Source organism: Microcaecilia unicolor, chromosome 2, assembly GCF_901765095.1.
Source record: "Microcaecilia unicolor chromosome 2, aMicUni1.1, whole genome shotgun sequence".
Lineage (NCBI taxonomy): Eukaryota > Metazoa > Chordata > Amphibia > Gymnophiona > Siphonopidae > Microcaecilia > Microcaecilia unicolor.
Window position 1 is genome coordinate 113,935,853 of NC_044032.1, and position 20,472 is coordinate 113,956,324.

At 43.2% G+C, this 20,472-nt stretch overlaps 1 protein-coding gene across 2 annotated transcripts in view; it reads left to right on the forward strand.

Annotated features, from left to right (window-relative positions):
- The window catches only part of MTX3 (metaxin 3), a 72,843-nt gene that overhangs the window by 42,005 nt on the left and 10,366 nt on the right, over window positions 1-20,472 (forward strand). Inside the window, exons 7-8 of one of the 2 annotated variants that reach the window (XM_030193225.1) lie at window positions 5,116-5,273; window positions 17,153-17,241. In XM_030193225.1, coding sequence (XP_030049085.1) covers window positions 5,116-5,273; window positions 17,153-17,241 — 247 coding nt within the window. The remainder of the gene's footprint in view (window positions 1-5,115; window positions 5,274-17,152; window positions 17,242-20,472) is intronic. The other variant, XM_030193226.1, reaches the window with a different exon arrangement.

The following is a 20,472-nucleotide window of genomic DNA, read 5'->3' on the forward strand; positions in this document are numbered from 1 at the left end:
CTTCAGATAGTCACAAGCTGGTAAGCAGCATAGAATGACTATCTTGGATCTGGAACCAGCTTTAATACTTGTATACGGGGGAATTCTGATATTTAAGATAAGAATGCCAGTGATGTCTGTAAAAGTTAATGAGATAGGTAGAAAGATAACTTTTGCCCCTCTTTCAATAGGTGATATTTAAGAGGTATAATACTATGTAGTTTGAAATGATGAGCACATGTGGATTGTCTGTGGCTTCTTTCATTTGATTCTCTTGAAGTTGCTGGGTGTTTTTGTAGTTCCATAAGGACAAGCAGGTCAGAGATCACCACATATGGGTGACATCACGGAGCCTCAGCATGGATGTTGCCCAGCTTTCTTGAAGCCTTTGGCAATCCCAATCGGACATGTGCACATGCCTTTGTGCCTGCCCAACTCACGTGGCACTCACAGTCAGGTTTTGTTTTTTTTTTGCGGACATTTTTTTTTTAACAAACCTTTATTGCAAAGACAAGATAACTGTAACTCACAATAAACACAAGATACAGTGTATGTAGCTAATACACACATAGAACCTGACTAGCCATCCCAAACCTCCCTCCCTCCTACGTCCCCACCCCATTTCTAAGAACAATAATCCCTTAAGTAAGCTTACTAAGACCACCAGTTTCATGCCAAGCTCTATGTAACCTCCATCACTGATCAAAAGAGCCCACCCTGAAGTGGTGGAGAGCTGTCAATCGATACATAACATACCACTGATCTAGCTTACATACCACTCGCTCAAAACTGGGAATCTAAGGCATCTTCCATGTAATCGCAATCACCATTCTCGCTGCAGTCAAGCCCAGTCTCAACAACACATTCTCACTCTCAAACAGTTGAGGAAGCGGCATATTTAAAAGAGCAAGTTCCATACTAGGGTCCAGATGCACCTGCAGAATCTGGGAGAACATGCGAAAAACACAATGCGAAAAGGTTACACTAGGCGACAGCTCACCACATATGGCCAGACATCCCTGACCTCCCACAACCCCTCCAACAGTCATCCCTGGGACACACTCCCATTGCCACCAGCCTCACTGGGGTATAGTACCAGCGCAGCAGAACCTTGTAACCATTTTCCACAATTATAGTGGACATCCCCAACTTGGACATACGCTCCCATAAAGCCTCCCACCATTCTCTCCTGCCCTAAATCAAGCTCCCATTGCCCCATATGTTTAACTACTCCTCTACGATTCAAACAATGATAAATCTGGGAAAGGGCCCCTTTCTGTACCACTGGTCCCAACAGCCCCTTGAAGGGTCCTTTGCCCTGCCACAAATCCCCTAACTCTGGGGGCACAGCAAGATAATGCTTAACTTGCAGAAAGGGGAATAAATCTCTAGGTAGCAACCCATGTTGTAGTTATAATTCAACAAATGGTCTCACGTCCCCCGCAGTCAATTAAAAAAACTGCCCCATACATACTAAGCCTTTCTTTTCTCATCTCCTAAATAAAGCCTGACCTCTCCCTTGTGAAAATTTCTCATTATATAACAGTGGTGTGTACCAGGAATAACACCTACCCTCCATAAGACTCCCCTGAACACCTCGCCAAATTTTCATGATAAGGCATGATAAGGGCCCCCCTTACCCACTCCCAGTCAACTACTTTGAGGCAGCCAGGGCAGATGCGATAATGGTACATCATCCTCTCCCTCCTGCTCCAACTCCACCTATTGCTTAGCGTCCCTCGCTTGCCATGCTAAAAGGGCTTGCAGCTGTGCTGCATAGTAATACCTATGTATCTTGCTTCCCCAACCATTAACCTGTCTAGCTACCCTAGGGCGCTGACCTGCCCAAATAAATCGGGAGAAGCAACACTGAATACCATCTAGCTCCCTGGGAGGAATCCTGACTGGCAGAGTCATGAATAGGTAAAGAAGTCGGGGCAACATCATCATCTTTAGCACTTCAATCCTACCCATCCAAGACACTGTTAATTTAGTCCATCTATCCAGATTTCGCCTCATCTATCTTAACAGAGGCTTGTAGTTTAATTCATACAAGTTCTCACCCATGTGCCCCAGGACCACCCCTAGGTAGTGTATGGAGGTACGCGCCGAGCGAAAGGGGAACTGGGACCACAGGGCCATCTCTTGCTTCTTCCGGATACTAAAATTAAGGATCTCAGATTTCCCCATATTAACCCAAAGACCCGAAACCAACCCATACGTCTCCAACTCAGTCATAACTGCACACAGGGAGACCTCAGGATTTGTCAGGGTCAGTAAGACATCATCTGCAAAACGATTTATTTTATGTTGTAACCTATTTACCCAGATCCCTGATATCAAGGGATTAGCTCATATTCTCTGTGCCAAGGGCTCAATAACCAAGGCAAAAAACAGAGGGTTTAGGGGACACCCCTGATGGGTGTCCCTCCCTAGACTAAAGGTCTCCGAATACCCACCATTAACTTTCACGGAGGCCATTTTGACCTAACCCAGAAACCGCGGTCCTATTCTGAGTACCTGCAATACTCGAAACACGAAGGCCCACAACAGCCGATCGAAGGCCTTCTCCACATCAAGTGATAATAAATGCATTCCTTGATGCGTCCGCCTCGCCCTATCCATCACATTAAGCACCTTGTGTATGTTATCCCCGTCTGTTTGCCATTCACAAACCCTGCTTGATCCTGATGTATAACTCCAGGGGCCTACTGGGCCAGACAATCAGCTAGCATCTGGGTCAAAATGTTAGTATCTACACCCAACAAAGAGATGGGGGCGATACAAACTACACTGGGTCAGGTCCTTACCCTCCTTGGGAATCACCGTAATACCCGCCAGCCGCATAAAATACGGAAGTTGTGCACCATCACCTATGGAATTGAAAAGGCGAATCAGAGACTCTACTAACAGATGCTGGAAACACTTAAAGGCTACTGTGGAACCATCCAACCCCAGAGATTTACCCAGTTTCATGGAGCGAATCACTCCCTGTACCTCTACTAGTAATCGGGCACTCCAGCAACCGAACCTCCCTCTCCGGTAGACTCCGCAAACCATAATTCCCAAAATAAACTTCTAATTCTGTGTCCGATGGTTCCCATTTGGGTGCATATAGTTCCCTAAAAATTCCACAGAGCACTGCCAAATGAGGCCATCTCCCCACAGAGGCTCCCCAAGCTTACTTTTAACAGAAAGAATATTATTCTCGGTATACCGCTGTTTCAGGCGATGTGCCAGCAACTTACTGGCTTTGTTATTAAATTCAAAATACCTCTGTTGGACTTACATCAGGTGGTATTCAAGATCCTCCATCTCCCAATCCTTCAATCTCTGTTAATGCATGTCCCAACTGGCACAGTACCTCCCTATTTCTAGGATGTGCCCGATGACGATGAGCCAAAGCAGATAAGCGTTGTCTCAACTCCATCAATTACTACTACTACTACTATTTAGCATTTCTATAGCGCTACAAGGCATACGCAGTGCTGCACAAACATAGAAGAAAGACAGTCCCTGCTCAAAGAGCTTACAATCTAATAGACAAAAAATAAAGTAAGCAAATCAAATCAATTATTGTGTACAGGAAGGAGGAGGGTAGGTGGAGGCAGGTGGTTACAAGTGGTTACGAGTCAAAAGCAATGTTAAAGAGGTGGGCTTTCAGTCTAGATTTAAAGGTGGCCAAGGAAGGGGCAAGACGTAGGGGCTCAGGAAGTTTATTCCAGGCGTAGGGTGCAGCGAGACAGAAGGCGCGAAGTCTGGAGTTGGCAGTAGTGGAGAAGGGAACAGATAAGAAGGATTTATCCATGGAGCGGAGTGCACGGGAAGGGGTGTAGGGAAGGACGAGTGTGGAGAGATACTGGGGAGCAGCATTCTGCCATCCTCTCTCTCCTCCTCTGCACAGCAAGAGCAGCGAAACACCCCCTCAAAGTGGCTTTCAACCCGTCTCAGAGGGCCTCCGCAGACACCCCCTCCTGTTCATTCTGTTGTAAATACTCCTCCAACCATGCCAGCAGAGGCTCCTCAATGAGACTGTCATTGTCTCCAGTACCGCTGACCACTCTAATTTAAACCTACAGCCAGATCCAGCCACACAGGGACATGATCCAAGCAAACAATCTGCCTAATCTGTTCTGTTCCAGGCTATACCCTCACTACAGAAGTTTATATTTCTGGTTTAATTGGTTTCTCATTGGCCTTGCCTGTTGTAAGTCCCTATTGACCATTGTATGTTGTTTTTGGTGAGCCTGGTAGCTAGGGATTCCTATATGCGGTAATCTCTGTCCTGCTTGTCCTCAGAGAAATCAGGTACTTACCTGTAGCAGATGTTCTCTGAGAACAGCAGTACATAGATTATCATATTCCACCCTCCTCTCCTGGGATTTGCATTCTCTATGCCTTTTTATGCATCTGTGGGTCCCACATGACTCAGGTGGATGAGAGGGCATCATTCCAAGGCTCCATTAGTGACATCATCCATATGTGGTAATCTATATTCTGCTGTCCTTGGAGAACACCTACTACAGGTGAGTAACTTTTTGCTTTATGCTGGTGTATCCTCACCAACAGTGGCGTAGCCAGATCCGGTATTTTGGATGGGCCCAGAGTTAACTTAGATGGACCCTTCCATGCCAGGCCCCCCCCCCCCCCCCCCCCCCCAAAAAGAGAGGTTTTTTTCACCTACCCCACATCAACATCTCTTCTGCGGCATCTTGGTATCGGCCCACGTGTCGCTGAACCCCGTCCTTCCCCAGTGTACCTTACAGGCATCCCCAGCACCTTCAATGATTCATTATTGCTACCTGTGCCAGCCCCACAAGCTTTCATTGACCAGGTTCTGCCAAATAGGAAATGACCCAACCGATGGAAGCCTGCAGGGCCAGCACAGGCAGCAATAATGAATCACTTCAGGCGCCGGGGAAGCCTGTAATGTACACCGGGGAGGGGATGGGGTTCAGGGACAGGCAGGCAGATTCCGGGACACCGCGGAGGAGAGATATTGATGTTGATGTGGGGTGCTGCTGCTGGGTGGGCCTGTGTCGTCCCATAGCTATGCCACTCTCACCAGTGGTTGCTGTAAGCTGCCAAATATTTTTCTATGCTGTTTGAAATTTTTCTTCTGCCCCTTACTTACAGACCTACAACCCTGGATGCCTTTGTGTTTGGATTTCTTGCTCCACTTTATAAAGTGCGTTTCCCCAAGGTCCAGTTGCAAGAGCACTTGAAACAGCTTTCCAATTTGTGTCGCTTCTGTGATGACATCCTTGGAGGCTATTTTACATACAATATCACAGGTACAGTACATTGATTATAGGTTACAGTGTCTATATGTTAGATACCATAACAAACTCTCAACAACAGCATTCCAAAAATCCTGGTCTTTTATTTTGACAGGAATATTAATTTGATTGTATAGAATGATGAGATATATTCAGATTTGGCGTGTCCTACAGGACTGAACTGGCCGCCATTCCACATTATTAACCCAGTACCTGAAAGTTATGAACATCTGTTTTACAGGCTGTTCCTCTGCATGATGTAGAACCAATACTGTTGAAATCAGTTCATTTTTTCCTCATTTGTCAAACCGAATTCAAGTAGTTGCACTCAAACTAAATCCCACAATCTCAAAACAGATCAGAAAACATTAGGACACCAGCAATATAGGTAACTGGCAATTTTACTGAAGGGCAGTTACCTCACAAATGAAGATGGATCATGTTAAATGCAAATTAATATCAGCAGAAAAATCAAAATGCCACAGTTCTACCAGTCGGTCACTAAATGTGGCCGCATATGCCTGATGATGACTGATGCTGAAATGTTAAAGATTTGCATCAGATGTCCTGAACTTTTGCTCTGAAGCAGTCCATGGCAGTTAACACTTTTGAGCTTTTTTTGTGAATACCTAAATGAGGCTGCTGTTCTAGTCTTAATTGTATTTGAAATGCAATCCATAAGGACCTTGTTATTGTTTATACCAGTTTGAGACATTCCAGGCATTTCATTTGCAAAAATGTTCTTCCTGGGCCCTGTGCAGTTAACCAGAATTTGTCTTGCGTGATTAAAAATTAAGAATTATTTTCTACATTTTGATGTCCTAGCTTCACTTATGACAGTTTTTCCTTCAGTGCTAAACATTGAAATTGGAGTCAGTTTTTCAGCTCTTTGAGGACAGGTAGGTAGAGAGTTCTCATAAGTGAAAGATGTTGTCTAACAGATGGAGAATTTTCCAGAATTCTGTACAGAGCGCATGTAGTTCCTCAGTCAGGACCACCTTAATTCTGTTTTTCCATAGATCCAGCAGGTTGCATTTCATTGTTCTGTATTTCTCAAAAGTGCCTTAGTTTTGGGTCAGATTTTTAAGTTTCCTCTTTTTTTTTTAAGTTTTAGAAGTCTTTATTGAAAACCACAAGGCAGGAGCAGATACACACACATCTAATTCAAAAATTAGCAAAACAATACACAGCAACAAAATAAGTGTGTAATAGTGAAAAGACAGGAACCTCTGCTGCCAAGGCAATGCATATACAAACAAAGGAACTTCTGAACATTTTCTAGGGTTTTTTCCCCCTTAAATCTGCCCCTCACACCCACCTATCCAACTCCAACCCAACCCAATCCCTTAAAGCAGAAAGTCCAGAAAAACAGGAGTGTACACAGAACAATAAAGCTAAAGATTACGCTGAACAATGTTGCAGGAAGGGTTCCCACTTATGGAGAGAATGGCAATGACAACAAGAAGACGCTCCATGTCATAAATATATCAAAGCTTGTTAAGCCATATCACCAAAGAAGGAACAGTTTGCTTTTTCCAGTGAGCTGCCAAGGCAAGCTGGGCAGCACACATAGCATGACGTACCAGAAGAGCTTGAGGACACTTGAGTCTAGGTGCCTTCTTGGGAAACAGAACGTCAGTGACCACGGAATTGGGAAGCCAATGACTCCTGGAGTCTATGCTGAACCTGCCCTCCAAAATGCCAGGTTTTCACACAAGTCCACCAAATATGTTCCATGGTGCCAGGTTCCCCACAACCTTGCCAACATAAGGCAGAGGTACTTGGATAGATATATTGAAGGCGGGTTGGCATAAGATACCAGCAGTACATCACTTTTACTATATTTTCTTTGACTGGCACAGAAATAGAAACCTTCAACATTGCTTTTTCCAGAAAATTCCAATACCATTCTCTAGAGCCATCCCCAGCTTACGCTGTCAGTTAAGACGATGCAAAGTGTAAGGGGAAGTAAAAGAACATAAATACTTCTAAAGACAGGCAATCAAACCCCAAATGCTCCGGGAGTCATCACTTAAATTTTCCAAAACGTAGTCTTCCTGGAGGACCCACGAGTGAATAAAGGCCCCGAGGACAGAAAATGGTAAAGCTGAAAGTAAGCAAACCGATCTTGGGGCAGAAGCAGGTAAGCCTTAGATAAGGAGGAAAGCGATGATGAGACTATACTTTCCTCCTTATCTAAGGCTTACCTGCTTCTTCCCCGATGATAACAACTGGCCCCAAGTCTTTAATCCAAAGGAAAGCCATCTAGTAAATGGGCAGAGGACTAGCCCCAGAGGAAACAAAGGGTTAAAAGCAATGGGCGTGAGATGGGACAAAATCCGATCCTGAGAAGAAAACATACTACTATCCAAGTAATAAAAAGTAGTGGTAATAGAAGAACAATGGTCTCCACCAAGATGACTGTATTTACGGGGAAGCCACATGAGGGATCCCAAAGGTTGAGAACCAACAAAGGCCTGCTCCAGATGAACCTACAACTTATGGGGAAGTGCGTGATACCATTCCAAAGCTGCATATGCCTGGGCCACTCTATAATACCAGAAAATGTTGGGAACTCCCAAACTTCCCTTCTTGTTGTCGCAGTATAAAAAGAATTGGGGAAGACATGGCCTCTTATTTCGCCAAATGAAGTGGAACAAACGGTCCTGCAAGTTAGACAAGAATCCCTGAGACAAGCAAATGGGAAGAAATTGGAACAGTAGCAAACGAGGCAGAATGTTCATTTTAACCATAGCTATACAGCCGAATCAAGACAATTCAAGCCCATCCCAGCGTTTCAAGACAGTATAATTAGCGGAAAAGAAATTGGCATAAGAAGGGGTCAAGAGTATGCTCAAATACCAAAGGCCTCACAAAATCCAGTGAGGAAAAGAGGACTGCAAAGAATTGAACCCCCCCACCACCACCAGGGTAGAGTGACATTTAAGGCTTCAGATTTAGAAATGTTGATCTTAAACCCAGAAACTGCCGAGTAACTCACAATGCCTGCAAAAGATTGGGAAAGGGAGTCAGGAGATGAGCCAGAGTAAAAAGGACATTATCCACATATACAGCAGCCAGCTTATATTCCCGGTCACCTCTAGATATGCCAGAGATATTGGGGTCCGAACGAACTGCAACCACAAAAGGCTCCATCACCATAGCAAAAAACAGGAGAAAGAAGGCACCCCTGTTAAGTAACCCAAGTTAAAGAGAACATAGCCGAGTTGCCACCATTAATATGGACACAAGCCTTAGGAGAAGAGTAAAATGCCTGGATCCAACCCTGAAAATATGTACCCAACCCAAAACACATCACTGCAGAGACACACTCAGCTAGTATATAAGGAATCCAACTTGATTAAAGGTTACCTTTTGCTTTCTTCTCTTTTATTCTTGTGAATTTATATGTATGGTTAACTGTCAATGTCAATTTTTTTGTCTGCTAAAAGCCTGTTTCATCAACTGATTCTGCACTGAGTGCTATCAGCTGTAAGTTTTGTCCATAGATCCATTTGATTGCATTGCAGCTATTTTCCAACTGATGGGACAAAGTGAAGAAGGCCAGTAGCTTTAGGAAGTGCACCTTCTGTGGCAGCATATGCTGGGCAGCAACGCTCACTGTGTGTTCTTGGAGCTAGGCACGATATCCCTAGTTGTTTCAACTGGTAACAGATAACCACTAGAAGGTTTTGAGGTCATCAAGAATGTGTGGAGAGGCTGTTCAGCTCTCACGAGTCCTGTCCAAATTCATCAGCATCAGTGATATCAACTTTAAAAGACCTTGAAGCTGCACTGAATTCCTTTGATGCATTGAGGAACTATTGTTCTGCCTCAGCATTGATGGCCAATAAAAGCCATTAAGATGAGACATTGTCTAAATCTCATCTATTGCAAGCAACAGATTTGTCTTTATTAGTGTTGGCATTGAATATAAAGACACTGATGTAGTCTCAATGAAGATGAAGAAATACAATCATCATTTGTCAGTGTATGATACTAGAACAGCAACATTGCTACTCCTAAGAATCTCTGCAGAAAGGATCAGGGAGCATTCAGCAGTCCTTCATGGCCCTAAGTCGCAACCGCTGATAAACCTCAGGTGACTCAGAAATATATCACTTATACTGTCTTATTGAGCTTAGCATCCTCAGTATTTGAGGAGGAGCTGGAGTGGAAAGTCCAAGAGATGTTGAACAATCAGTAAATATTATTGCATTAGCATCAGTTGTATCAATTCCATATACAGATTTCAGAAAGCTTATGAGCTTGGCAAGTAGCAGCTACAATGCCAGTTCGTATAAATGAAATCTGCCTTTAGGAAGGCCAAGATGATGATAATTAACTTCGTGGTACTTCCTGTGAGGGATGCTCACACCCTTGACCACTTTGGGAGGACGGTTTACAAGAATGCTATGCATAGATTTCTCGCGTAGCTTCTTCCAGTTCTTCATGAGCCAATGCATGTAGAACATTCTGGACAAGGTAAAAGGACTGTCAGGGTTTCTGTCCAGTTCTAGTCTTAATTGCTACAGTCTTAGGAACCATGTATGTAATGGTAAGAAGTGAAAAGCATATAGTCAGGTCAGACTATGATATTTTTAATACAGCATTGAGAGCTGCTGCTATGGGCTTTGGTGCCTGTCTATTCTAATTGCTGTGGATGTCAAACCTGAGAATACAGTGTGCAAGACAAGCTCACCAATTTGCCCTAGAAATGAAGAGAGTTTCTTTGGAGATAAGGTCAGCGAGGCAGTGGATCAGATCAAGGACCACTATTTATTTTTGGACCCTCTCTGCAGCCGTTTCAGATCCACCCTCTTATTTAGGAGGTGCATGAGTGGGAAGCTGATATATTAATTCTATCTTTTGAAGAGGCATTATCCTCTGCCCCCTCATTCCCTTCACTACCAATAGGGAACCATGCTTTCACCTAAGATAGTAGAGGGCTCAGAAACCACTGCCAGCTCTCCAATCATAGCCAGTATTCTAGTGTCTGTTTAATGTGAGCAAGTTCAAAGTGATGTATGTGGGAAAGAGGAACCCAAATTATAGCTACATGATGCAAGGTTCCATGTTAAAAGTCATTGCCCAGGAAAAGGATCTAGGTGTCATCGTTGGAAAGGGGATATTAGCGGTATACAGGAATTTAATTGAATTGAATACTACAAGTGTTCACAAAATACATAGCTGTAGTTCATGCAGCTATGCAACATAAGGGTGTATGTGGTTTCCCTAAGTGGGAAGGTGCTTTAGAATCAATGATCACAACCATCCAGATATTTGGAGTCTTCAGGGTTAGTGGTAAATAACCTAAAGTCCTGTTTGAATCTATCATCTCAATTGGAATTTATAGGAGCTGTGCTAGCCGCAACTTGAGTGAAAGCCTTTTCTTCTATAAAGGATCATTACCTTGACATCCATGGTGGAGAAAATAAGAATGTACACATTGGCATAGAATATGTGAAAAACATTTGGCCTAATTTCATCAGCAGTGTATATAACTCCTCTGGCACACCTCAACATGAAACGAGCCAGTGGATCCTATGTATCCAGTGGCTACAAGCTGGCAATAATGTGCATTATGGTGATAATCCAACTTAATAAATAGACCTTGAGAGATCTCTCTCTGATGGAACGGTCATGGTATCACACACTTTTGTAGCTGATTTAGTTTACTCTCTACAGAGAACCCTCCATTACAGGTGAGCAACTTCACTTTTTTGCTGAGTTACTGTCAACGATATGCATATTTGACAAATACATTGAAATTTCTCCTTATTTTATTGTTCTCAAATTTTCTATAGATCACAATTTTAGAAAGTGTTGAAGGAATGTTCCATGGATATGTGTTAGCAGGGCCAGTGCTAGATGTGCTGGGGCCCTGGGCAGAAATTAAGGAGGGTGCCTTCAGTCTGCGCTCCTCCTTCCCCCTCCCCCGATCTCCCCACCGTTATTACTACCACACATAAAGCAACTTTTATTTATTTTATTTAATTCTTTATTTATAAGTTTTCCATTACATCCATAGACATAAATAGGGAAATATCAGAAAATACAAACAGCAGAAAAATAACTACTTACAGCATTTCTGGCATAAAAATAGAAAGAAAACTTTTTTTAAAATTTGTCCACAATTGAATGAATCAAGATACTAGGCAATATAAAAAGAAGAAAAAAAAAAGCAGATAACATAGCTATAAACTAGGTTATTAAACGGTTGGGTCTAAGCAGGGTTTTACAGCCAAAGTAACAGCGTTCTCAATTAGGGAGGCAAATCCTCAGGTTTAGCACTTTCCTTCAGTACAATAAATTCTAACGATTTCGAGGGAGTAAAAAATATGTAATTAACTGATTCAAAAGTTACATGGCATGTGCAAGGAAACTTTAACAAAAAAGTATCACCTAAATTAATTACTCTAGATTTATACAATAGGAATTCCTTTCTCCTCTTTTGTGTGCTCCTTGCCATGTCGGGGAAAATCTGAATTTTTTGTCCCAAGAAACAATCATTTAAGTGGCGAAAGTATAGCTTGAAAATATTATTTCTATCAAGTTCAAGAGCAAATGTTACTATTAAAGTTGTTCTTTCAGTGATCACTTCCAAAGAATTCTCAAGAAATTCTGTCAGATTAATAAAGCAACTTTTAAATGACTGGTTCACACACAAAACACAGACAGATCTTCACCAAATACAGATCAAGGGATCACAGATTAGAAATATGAACACCAAAACTGAACTAGGAACCCCAAGAAGTTAAGTTTGGCAAGTACTGCAACACTGGAGAAATAAAAACAGAAATGCACTTTATTTTGTAGTGAATACAATCAGTGGCATAACCACAAAGGGGAGGGGATTAAGTCCCCCAAAATTAACATCTCCCTTGCTGTGGCTGGTGGGGATCCCCAAGCCTCACCAGCTGATGTCCACCTCCTCCCCCTCCTCAGGTCCAACAACCAGAATTCTCCAAGCTCTGCAGCCAGCAGCAGTATTTCAGAGCTGCTGCTAACTCCCTCTCCCAGTTTTCACATATGCATGAAAACTGAACATGCATGGTGGGGGAGGGGAGGGAGGCGGCAGTGGCAACTTGTGGATACTGCCACCTGCTGTAGAGCTTGGAGATTTCTGGCTGCTGGACTGGAGGATGAAATCTTCAGTTGGCGGGGCTTGGGGATCCCTGCCATCTCAAGTATTTGTATTTTGCATTTGGTCAGAGAGAAAATTTGATGCCCACCCATTTTGTGCTCAAGCTCCCTCCCCAAATCAGCCATCCGGCTATGCCACAGAATATAATACAAAAGCATTTTTTTTTTTTACCTTTGTTGTCTTGACATTTTGCTTTTCCACCGTCTTGGTCCCAGTTTTTCTTTTCTGCTTTCTTGTCTGTCTTCTGCCCACTTCTCTTTCCAGTGTCTGCTGTCCGTTTTTCTTTTCTTTTCTTTTCTCCTCTCTTTTCTCTTGTTCCGTTCCCTCACTACACCCGTCTCTAACATATTGATTTTTTCCTTTCAGCAATTTCCTCCCTTTTTTCCTTTTCTGCCTCTGTCCACTCAGATTTCTCCCTCTCTCACATCCTTCTTCTTCTTTTTCATTTTCAGCTACCTATCAATTTTCCATCTCCTCTCAGTCCCTAGCTCTTTCCCATCTCACTTCTTTCCCAGCGTCCTATTTCCTACCATCTACTCCCCGTTGCTACATTTCCAGCTCTGTACTCACTATTCTCCTCTCGCTTAATCTTCTTGCCACCTCATTTTTTACCTCTCCTACATGGTTCCACCATTTCCAAAATCTCCTCTCCTGCTCTCTCCACTCTTGTAGCTCACCCACAGTCTTATTGCCTGACATCTCCCTGTCCCTTCACCCCATAGCATCTTCCTGTCCCACCTCCCCATGTATCCATCTTTCCTCCTCTCTCTCTCTCCAACATTACTCCCTCTCTTTTCTGTTCTTCTCTTTCCTTCCCCCTCGATACAGTATCTCTTTCCTCCCTCATCCAGTTGTTCAGCATCTCTTCCACCCCCAGACTCAACATTTCTCCCTTTCTCCTCCCTCCCTCCCATCCTCAGGTCCAACTTCTTTCTCTTTCTTCCAGACTACCCTCCCATCCAGCATTTCTCCCTCCCTTCCCCCACCACTACCCACAGGTCCACCATCTCTCCCTTTCTCTTCTCAACTGCTCTGCCATCCCATATCTCTCCCTCCCCACTACCACCAGGTCCCCCATATCTTTCTCTTAACTGCCCTCCCAACCCATATCTCTTCACCACCCCTGGGGCCTCCATCTCTCCCTTTCTCTTCCCAACTACCCTCCCATCCAGTATCTCTCTCTCCCTTTCCCCTGTTTCTGGGCCCTTCATTTCTCCCCCCCCCCCCCCACCCCCCCCCCCCCCCCCCCCCCCCCCCCCAACCTCGGTCCATCGTTACCCTCCCCGTCCTGGATTTCTACAACCCTATCCTGGTACATTATGGGCCCTGGTGTAAGTTTAAAAATAGGACTAACCAAAAAGTCTCTCTCCTGAGATGGGTAACTTGGCAACTCTGCAGCAGTAGGCTGAAAACCAGGGAAGCTGGGCAAGTCGCATTCACTCTCTATTGCCTCTGGTACAAACTAGAGATTCCAAGGATGGTCTGTCTGAAAGAGAAGATTTAAGGGTAATATGTCCAAGATATAAATTTACAGAGTTTTACATGTGAGAAAAGGTTTCACAAATGGAAAAAGCAAAATAAAATAATTTAGCATTTTTTGAGGCAGAGTGGAGGCAGCATTAAGAAAATGTTCAAAGGAATTTGTTCAAATAATTTAATAGCTAACAGGGTAAATTCCATGGTCTGAAAATTTCTCTTCACTGAACTTCATTCCAGCCCAGATTTTCAAAGGAAAACTATTTATATCAGACTGTCCTCACCAGAGAGACAGAAATGTACACAATTGCATGCACTCTCTTAGTGTTGTCCTGCTGCTGATGTGCTCATTCAGGTAGTGCCCCCCCCCCCCCCCCAAACCATCATATAAAATTCTGGCATTTGCTGCCAGTCCTTTTCCTAGGCTGACAACAGATCCTTCACACTTTCCCCCATTCTTTAGTCCTACTCTTTCAACAATCTCCCCCCTTCCCAGAAAACTCATTGGCTCTCTCCTAAAACTCTGTGCATTTTCCCCCACAGCCCTTCCAGCACTCAGCCCATGTCCTTCCTGTGGCTAGAGCCTTCCCATTGGCTGGATTCTACCATAGCCTCTGCACTGGAAGTGGAGGGGGGGGGATTGGAAAGCTGAAGTGGGCTAAACTCTGAAAAATATTCATACACTTAGCCATCCTTCTGACTCAGACAGATAATTTATACATTTTTAGAATCCTGAAAAAAATCCAGACAGTTGGCAGTCTTAATCTCCTGAATCCCGAGCACATCTGACAGGATCCTCCTAAACCATTGGAGATTCAATGTATGCACTGAAGGTCCTGTGAGGTGGGATTACTCCTGTGCACCAATTGTACTGTCTGATCTGTGGCTGACAAGAGAAGACACCAACTGAATGAAAGGTAAAATAGCATGTTGGTAGAGCAGACCAGTAGGCAGGGGATTCAGAGAATACCTTAAATGCCCTGACTTCATGCCACTGAAATGGAATTACCATTACTAGTAATAATTTCTATAGTGCTACTAGACGTACACAGCGCTGCACACATTATATGCAGGTACTTTATCTGTCCCTAGAGGGCTCACAATCTTAAATTTTTGTACCTGGGGCAATGGAGGGTTAAGTGACTTGCCCAAAGTCGCAAACAGCTGCAGTGGGAATTCAACCCAGGTAGCTAGGATCAAGCCCACTGCACTAACCATTAGTGTAAATTGTGTATGTAAATTGTTTTAATGTACCAACTTTAACTGTCATGTAAAAAGCACATGCCACCAATGGTCGCTACATAAAGTGATGTGATTTAATTAATGAAACTTTTCTTCCCTGTATTACTTTTTGACGTATGTATTGTTAGGGTATTCAGTGTTGTACAGGAGTTGCATAAATAGAGGGATATACATAAACTAGTAAAAAAGGCCTGTTTCTGACACAAATGAAACGGGCGCTAGCAAGGTTTCCTCGGAGTGTGTATGTTTGGAGAGTGTATGTGAGAGTGACTGTGTGAGAGAGAGTGAATGTGCCAGTGTGTGTGTGTGAGAGAGAGAGAGAGAGAGTTGAGTCGGGTGCGAGTGTGTCTGTGAGAGAGTGTGTGTGTGTGTGAGAATGAGAGTGTGTGCAGTGCGTATGTGAGACTGAGAGAGAGAGTGTGTTTCACACAGATACAGTGTGTGCGAGAGAGTGTGTGTGAGACACAGACTCTCTGTGAGACTGAGTGTATGAGACCTAGAGAGTGTGTGAGTGACTGTGTGACACATAGAGAGTGAGTGTGATACAGTGTGAGACATAGAGTGTGTGAGAGACAGTGTGTGAGAGTGAGAGAGAGAGAGAAAGACATTGACTATGAGAGAGAGAGAGTGTGTGTGACAGAGATACCTCCCCCCCCCTCTGGTGTCAGCCCCCCCCCCCCTCTCTCTGGTGTGAGGCCCCCCTCTCTCTCTCTGTCTGAGCGTTACTGTGCAGGACGCTGAGCTCTGGCTGTGCTTCAAGGAACTGACCAATCCTATTTAATAGAATACACCTCCAACATCTGAAGCCTGAGAAACCTCATGTGGTTTGTCACTTCTGCTTGTGACGAACCCGGAAGTACGTGATGTCAATTCAGGAGATGGATACAGAGAGCAGGAATGCCTCAGCCATGCAGTCAGCTTCAGAATGTTGGAGGTTCGTTTTATTATATAGGATGATTTACATGTAATAAAGTAAAATGAGATGTTTTCTGCCTAAAGGGTGACGAAAACGATAAAGGGATTGTGACGACTTCCCTATTAGGAAACGCTAAAGCAGCTAGGACTCTTCAGGGGAGATATGATAAAGGTGTTATAAAATAATGAGTGGAATGAAATCGGTGGATGTGAATCACTTGTTTGCTCTTTCCAAAAATACTAGGACTAGGGGGCACGCAATGAAGCTATTAAGTAGTAAATTTAAAACAAATCGGAGAAAATATTTCTTCATGCAATGTGTAATTAAACTCTGGAATTTGTTGCCAGAGAATGTGGGTAAAAGCAGTTAGTTTAGTGGGGTTTAAAAGGTTTGGATAACTTCCTAAAAGAAAAGTCCCTAAGCCATTATTAAGATAGACTTGGGGAAAATCCACTGCTTCTTTCTAGGATAAGCAGCATAAAATCTATCTTACTGTTTTGGGATCTTGCCAGGTACTTGTAACCTGGATTGGCCATGGTTGGAAACAGGATACTGGGCTTGGTGGACCTTCGATCTGTCCCAGTATGGCAACACTTTATGTTCTTATGAAATAGAAAAATAGCATGGAAAGTTGTTTTTTCTTTTAAATCTAGAACATTCCTCTCTGGTTTACTGTAAATTAATTTAAATGATCCTAGTTGGATGCTTTTTGACAGTTCATTGACATGTGTCAGACAGATTTAAGATGTCTGTGTAGCTTGGCTAAAAAATGTTTTGAAAACCTCAAAAATGAAACTTCTGGAGACATAATAAAGTTTTGCACTGTAACTTCTCTAAGATCCCTAATTTAAAATACTCCAAGTAGTTTACAGGAAATTCATATGCCTTGCTTCTTCTAAGATTTGGTTGCAAGCTAGACTGCATGCATGGTTTATGTACAGTTTGTATACTGTTGCTTGCAGAATATAATTTTCTTTATAAAGCTTTTTTTTAATATCCTGTGATGAAGACTATATGTTTTCTTTCTGTTCATCCAGTGCCTTACACATAAATGTTAAAGCTTTTGCTAAATTTCTTTACCTTCTCTTCATCTCTCTATCTTGGTCTGTTTAGGCTTCTCTCCAGCGGGGCAGGATACAGTAGATGCAAATCTGCAGAAACTCACACAGCTTGTAAATAAGGAATCCAACTTGATTGAAAAGGTTACCTTTGCTTTCTTCTCTCATTCTTGTGATGCACCGTATGGTCAACTGTTAATGTCAGATTCCCCCGCCCCCCCTAAAAACTCAGTTCCATCAACTGCTTTTGCATTCACAGTATGTCTGCTAGATAAATGAACCTGTAATAAGGGGTATTGCTGAAATGCTGAAATCATTCATTAACGAGTGCAGAACAGAAGTATAAATTATTTCCTCGGTTTGCAATAGGCTTCAAATTCATGCAAAAATACATATCTACTGCATTTTCAGTGGTTTGATGTTTGTAATTTTTTAAAGACTAAAATGTCATTGATCAGTTAGCATTTTTGGCTAGACACTAGCCAAGTGACCTCACTTCAAAGGAGACCTCTTAATCTGTATTCAGAAAATGTGACCTTCAGAAAAGTAAAGATGTGTAGTTGAAGTAGGAACTGAATTTATGCATGAGGCTGGGGAAGGACAGGGAAATGAATTGAGCATTGTATTTGGAGGTCAGGCAAGCTACATTCTTGATATATCACCAAAATGAAACATGTCTCTACTTGTGTAAACTTCCCTGTCTGACATTGCCGAAGCAATTGTTCATTTATTTTACCATACTCGTATCCAGGTATGTTGTTTGCTTTCTGCACTACAACAGACCAACAGCTCCAATTAAAAGATGCTTTGCTTTGAGAATGCCTGTCAAAAGTGATGATGGCTTCTTTTCGCGTCCAATTGCAAGTGCATCTTAACAGAGTAATTGTATGGCTTTTTCTCTGCCTCACAAACACTTGAACTTGCAAACTTCATTCAGCACGCATCTCAAAACCTGGCTTGTGCCTTCTCAAAGCCCAAGTCAGAAATGAAGAAAGAAAATGGCACAAAACATGCTCAGCAACCACCTGTGATAGTTTTCAATTAAAATATAGAGAATACTGTGCAGCGATACATAACACTAAGGTCCTGATGCTCAAAAGTAAAAGGAGGCGCTAGAGGCCATTAGTGCTGGACTAGCGCCTGCGTTTACCAGCACAGGATATTCAGAGGCCCGGAGTGCGGGAAAGAATAGTGCAGTGAGCATGCAAATGCATGCTGATGAGCTCATTCGCCATTCCTCCCCAGTGCTCAGTGGGCAGCACGCCAAAGAAGGGTGCTCCGACCGCTGCAAACCCTGCACCAGCTAGGTGTATAGAGTTGTACGAGGACAGAAATCTAACCCTTCCCCACCAGAATCTAATCAGTCCCTGCTTGAATCTTACCGATCCCCATCTGTACCTGCAAGAATTTTACCCGTCCTTACCTGTCTCCGCAAGAGTTTAACCCATCCACACTCAGCCCTGTAAGAATTTAATGGTATCTAAAAAAAAAAAAATTCTGGTCAGCTCTGAGTCTGGGTTCGAGCCACAGCACTGCAGTCAAGGAAGGAACTGAAGTTGGAACTTGGAACACTCTGGTGCGCATATGTATGTAAGACTCGTCTTTTATTTGCTGGCACTGTGTGCTGAGAGGTCGCCACATGCACGCGGCAGTAGGTCAGGTGACCTCTGATGCTCGTGTCTGTGTCAGTGCTGAGGCTTGCGCATCAGCCCAGGAGCAGAGAGAGTTAATGGAATACTTTCTGCATCTGTGCTGTTAAAGCAAGAAGGAGAAGGCAGCATTCAAAGAACTCGATACTGGTAGGTAAGAGGCTGGCACAGGTGCAGCTTTACACTTCAAGAACCCCGCAGGAACTGCTTCCATCCTCATGGGAACCCCGCAAACTCCGTTCCTGTACAGGTCTCTAGCTTGGAGCTGGCGTTAGGTTGTAAGAGACTCGTTTTATTCTGCTGGTTCTGCTATTTCACCTCTGAGCTAATAGTTTAATAATAGTTTAAATAGGGGTTTACATGCTACACAGTCAGGTAATGGATGAAAAGCAGAGAAAGCTTTCTTGTGTGATGAGCTTGTTATTACACTCTGCTGGATGCTGCATTATCATTGTGTTGAAGCACATTTTTTTTGCGATGTCTTAGGCTTTCGGCAGAGAACACGTGTGGATCCCAGCAGAAAAGTCTTGCCTTCAGAATTGTGTAGCTCTGAGCTTGGCGACCAGCACGTCTTCCTCCTCCTTCCCTCCTCCCCCCTCTGATGTTCCAGGACATGTGCTCAAGAGCAGTGCTTAACACACAACTCTTGACCGCATGCGCCCAGCACAAACCTCTCCCTGAACTCCCTAATGCTCAATGCTAACAACGCGCCTGTATTTGCATGTCGTTAGCATTGAGCATTAGGGGGCGATGTTGCTGCGCTGTTGTGGCGGTATTTTTCTGGTGCTGTTCAGTACAGCACCAGACTTTTGAGCATCTGGGCCTAAGAAAGCTTATTATACGGGGGCTATCACTAGCGCTACCAGTAAGCCAAGGAAACTTTTTCAGGTATTGAATATGATTTTGCTTCCCTCATCCTCTCCACCCTCCTATTCTACAAACCACCTTCCCTTTTTCACTCACTTGTCACCAATGTGGAATACTGTAACAGTCTTCTCCTATGAGTTACAGACCTCTGTCAACTTCAAAGGATCCAAAACTTGGCTATAAAACTACCCAGGGTCAAAAACATTTGATCATATCTCCCCTCTCCTATATGAGGAGCATTGGCTATTGGTAACTCATACAATCTCATTTAACATTTTCACAGTGGTTCACAAAATTCGCTACTTTGACTCTCTACTGTACCTGTCTCACTTACTGATCCCCTACTTACCAACTCGAAATCTCAGATCCTCTCAATCTCATTCTCTTACAACCCCCTCTTTCTGACATATTTGCTATGATTTAATTAGAACAAAACTCTTCTGTGTATTCAGCCCCTCTCTTTGGAACTCCCTCCCTTAGCATGAGAAATTCAAAATTAGTTTATAACACTTTTTAATGACCTTTCAATAATTAATTCTATCCCCTTCCTTAGGGATTTACCCAGGTTACAAAAGCTGGATCTGTGATACAATCTCCTTTCTTTATCTTTCCTATTGTATAATGTGGTTTCTCTCTTTTTCCTCTTCAATCCTTCTCTGTTTTGTTGACATTTTGTAAACTGGTCTGAAAGCTCCTTGAAAGAGCAGTATATCAAGCCTTAATAAAACTTGAAACTTCTATACCCTTGCAAAAGCATGGCAGGAAAAAGATCATCACCCTTAGGAATAAGCTGGGTGTAGATTTGTCCAATCAACAAGTCTCTCTGGACCTGACACAGTTCTCACTAATGGAACAGACA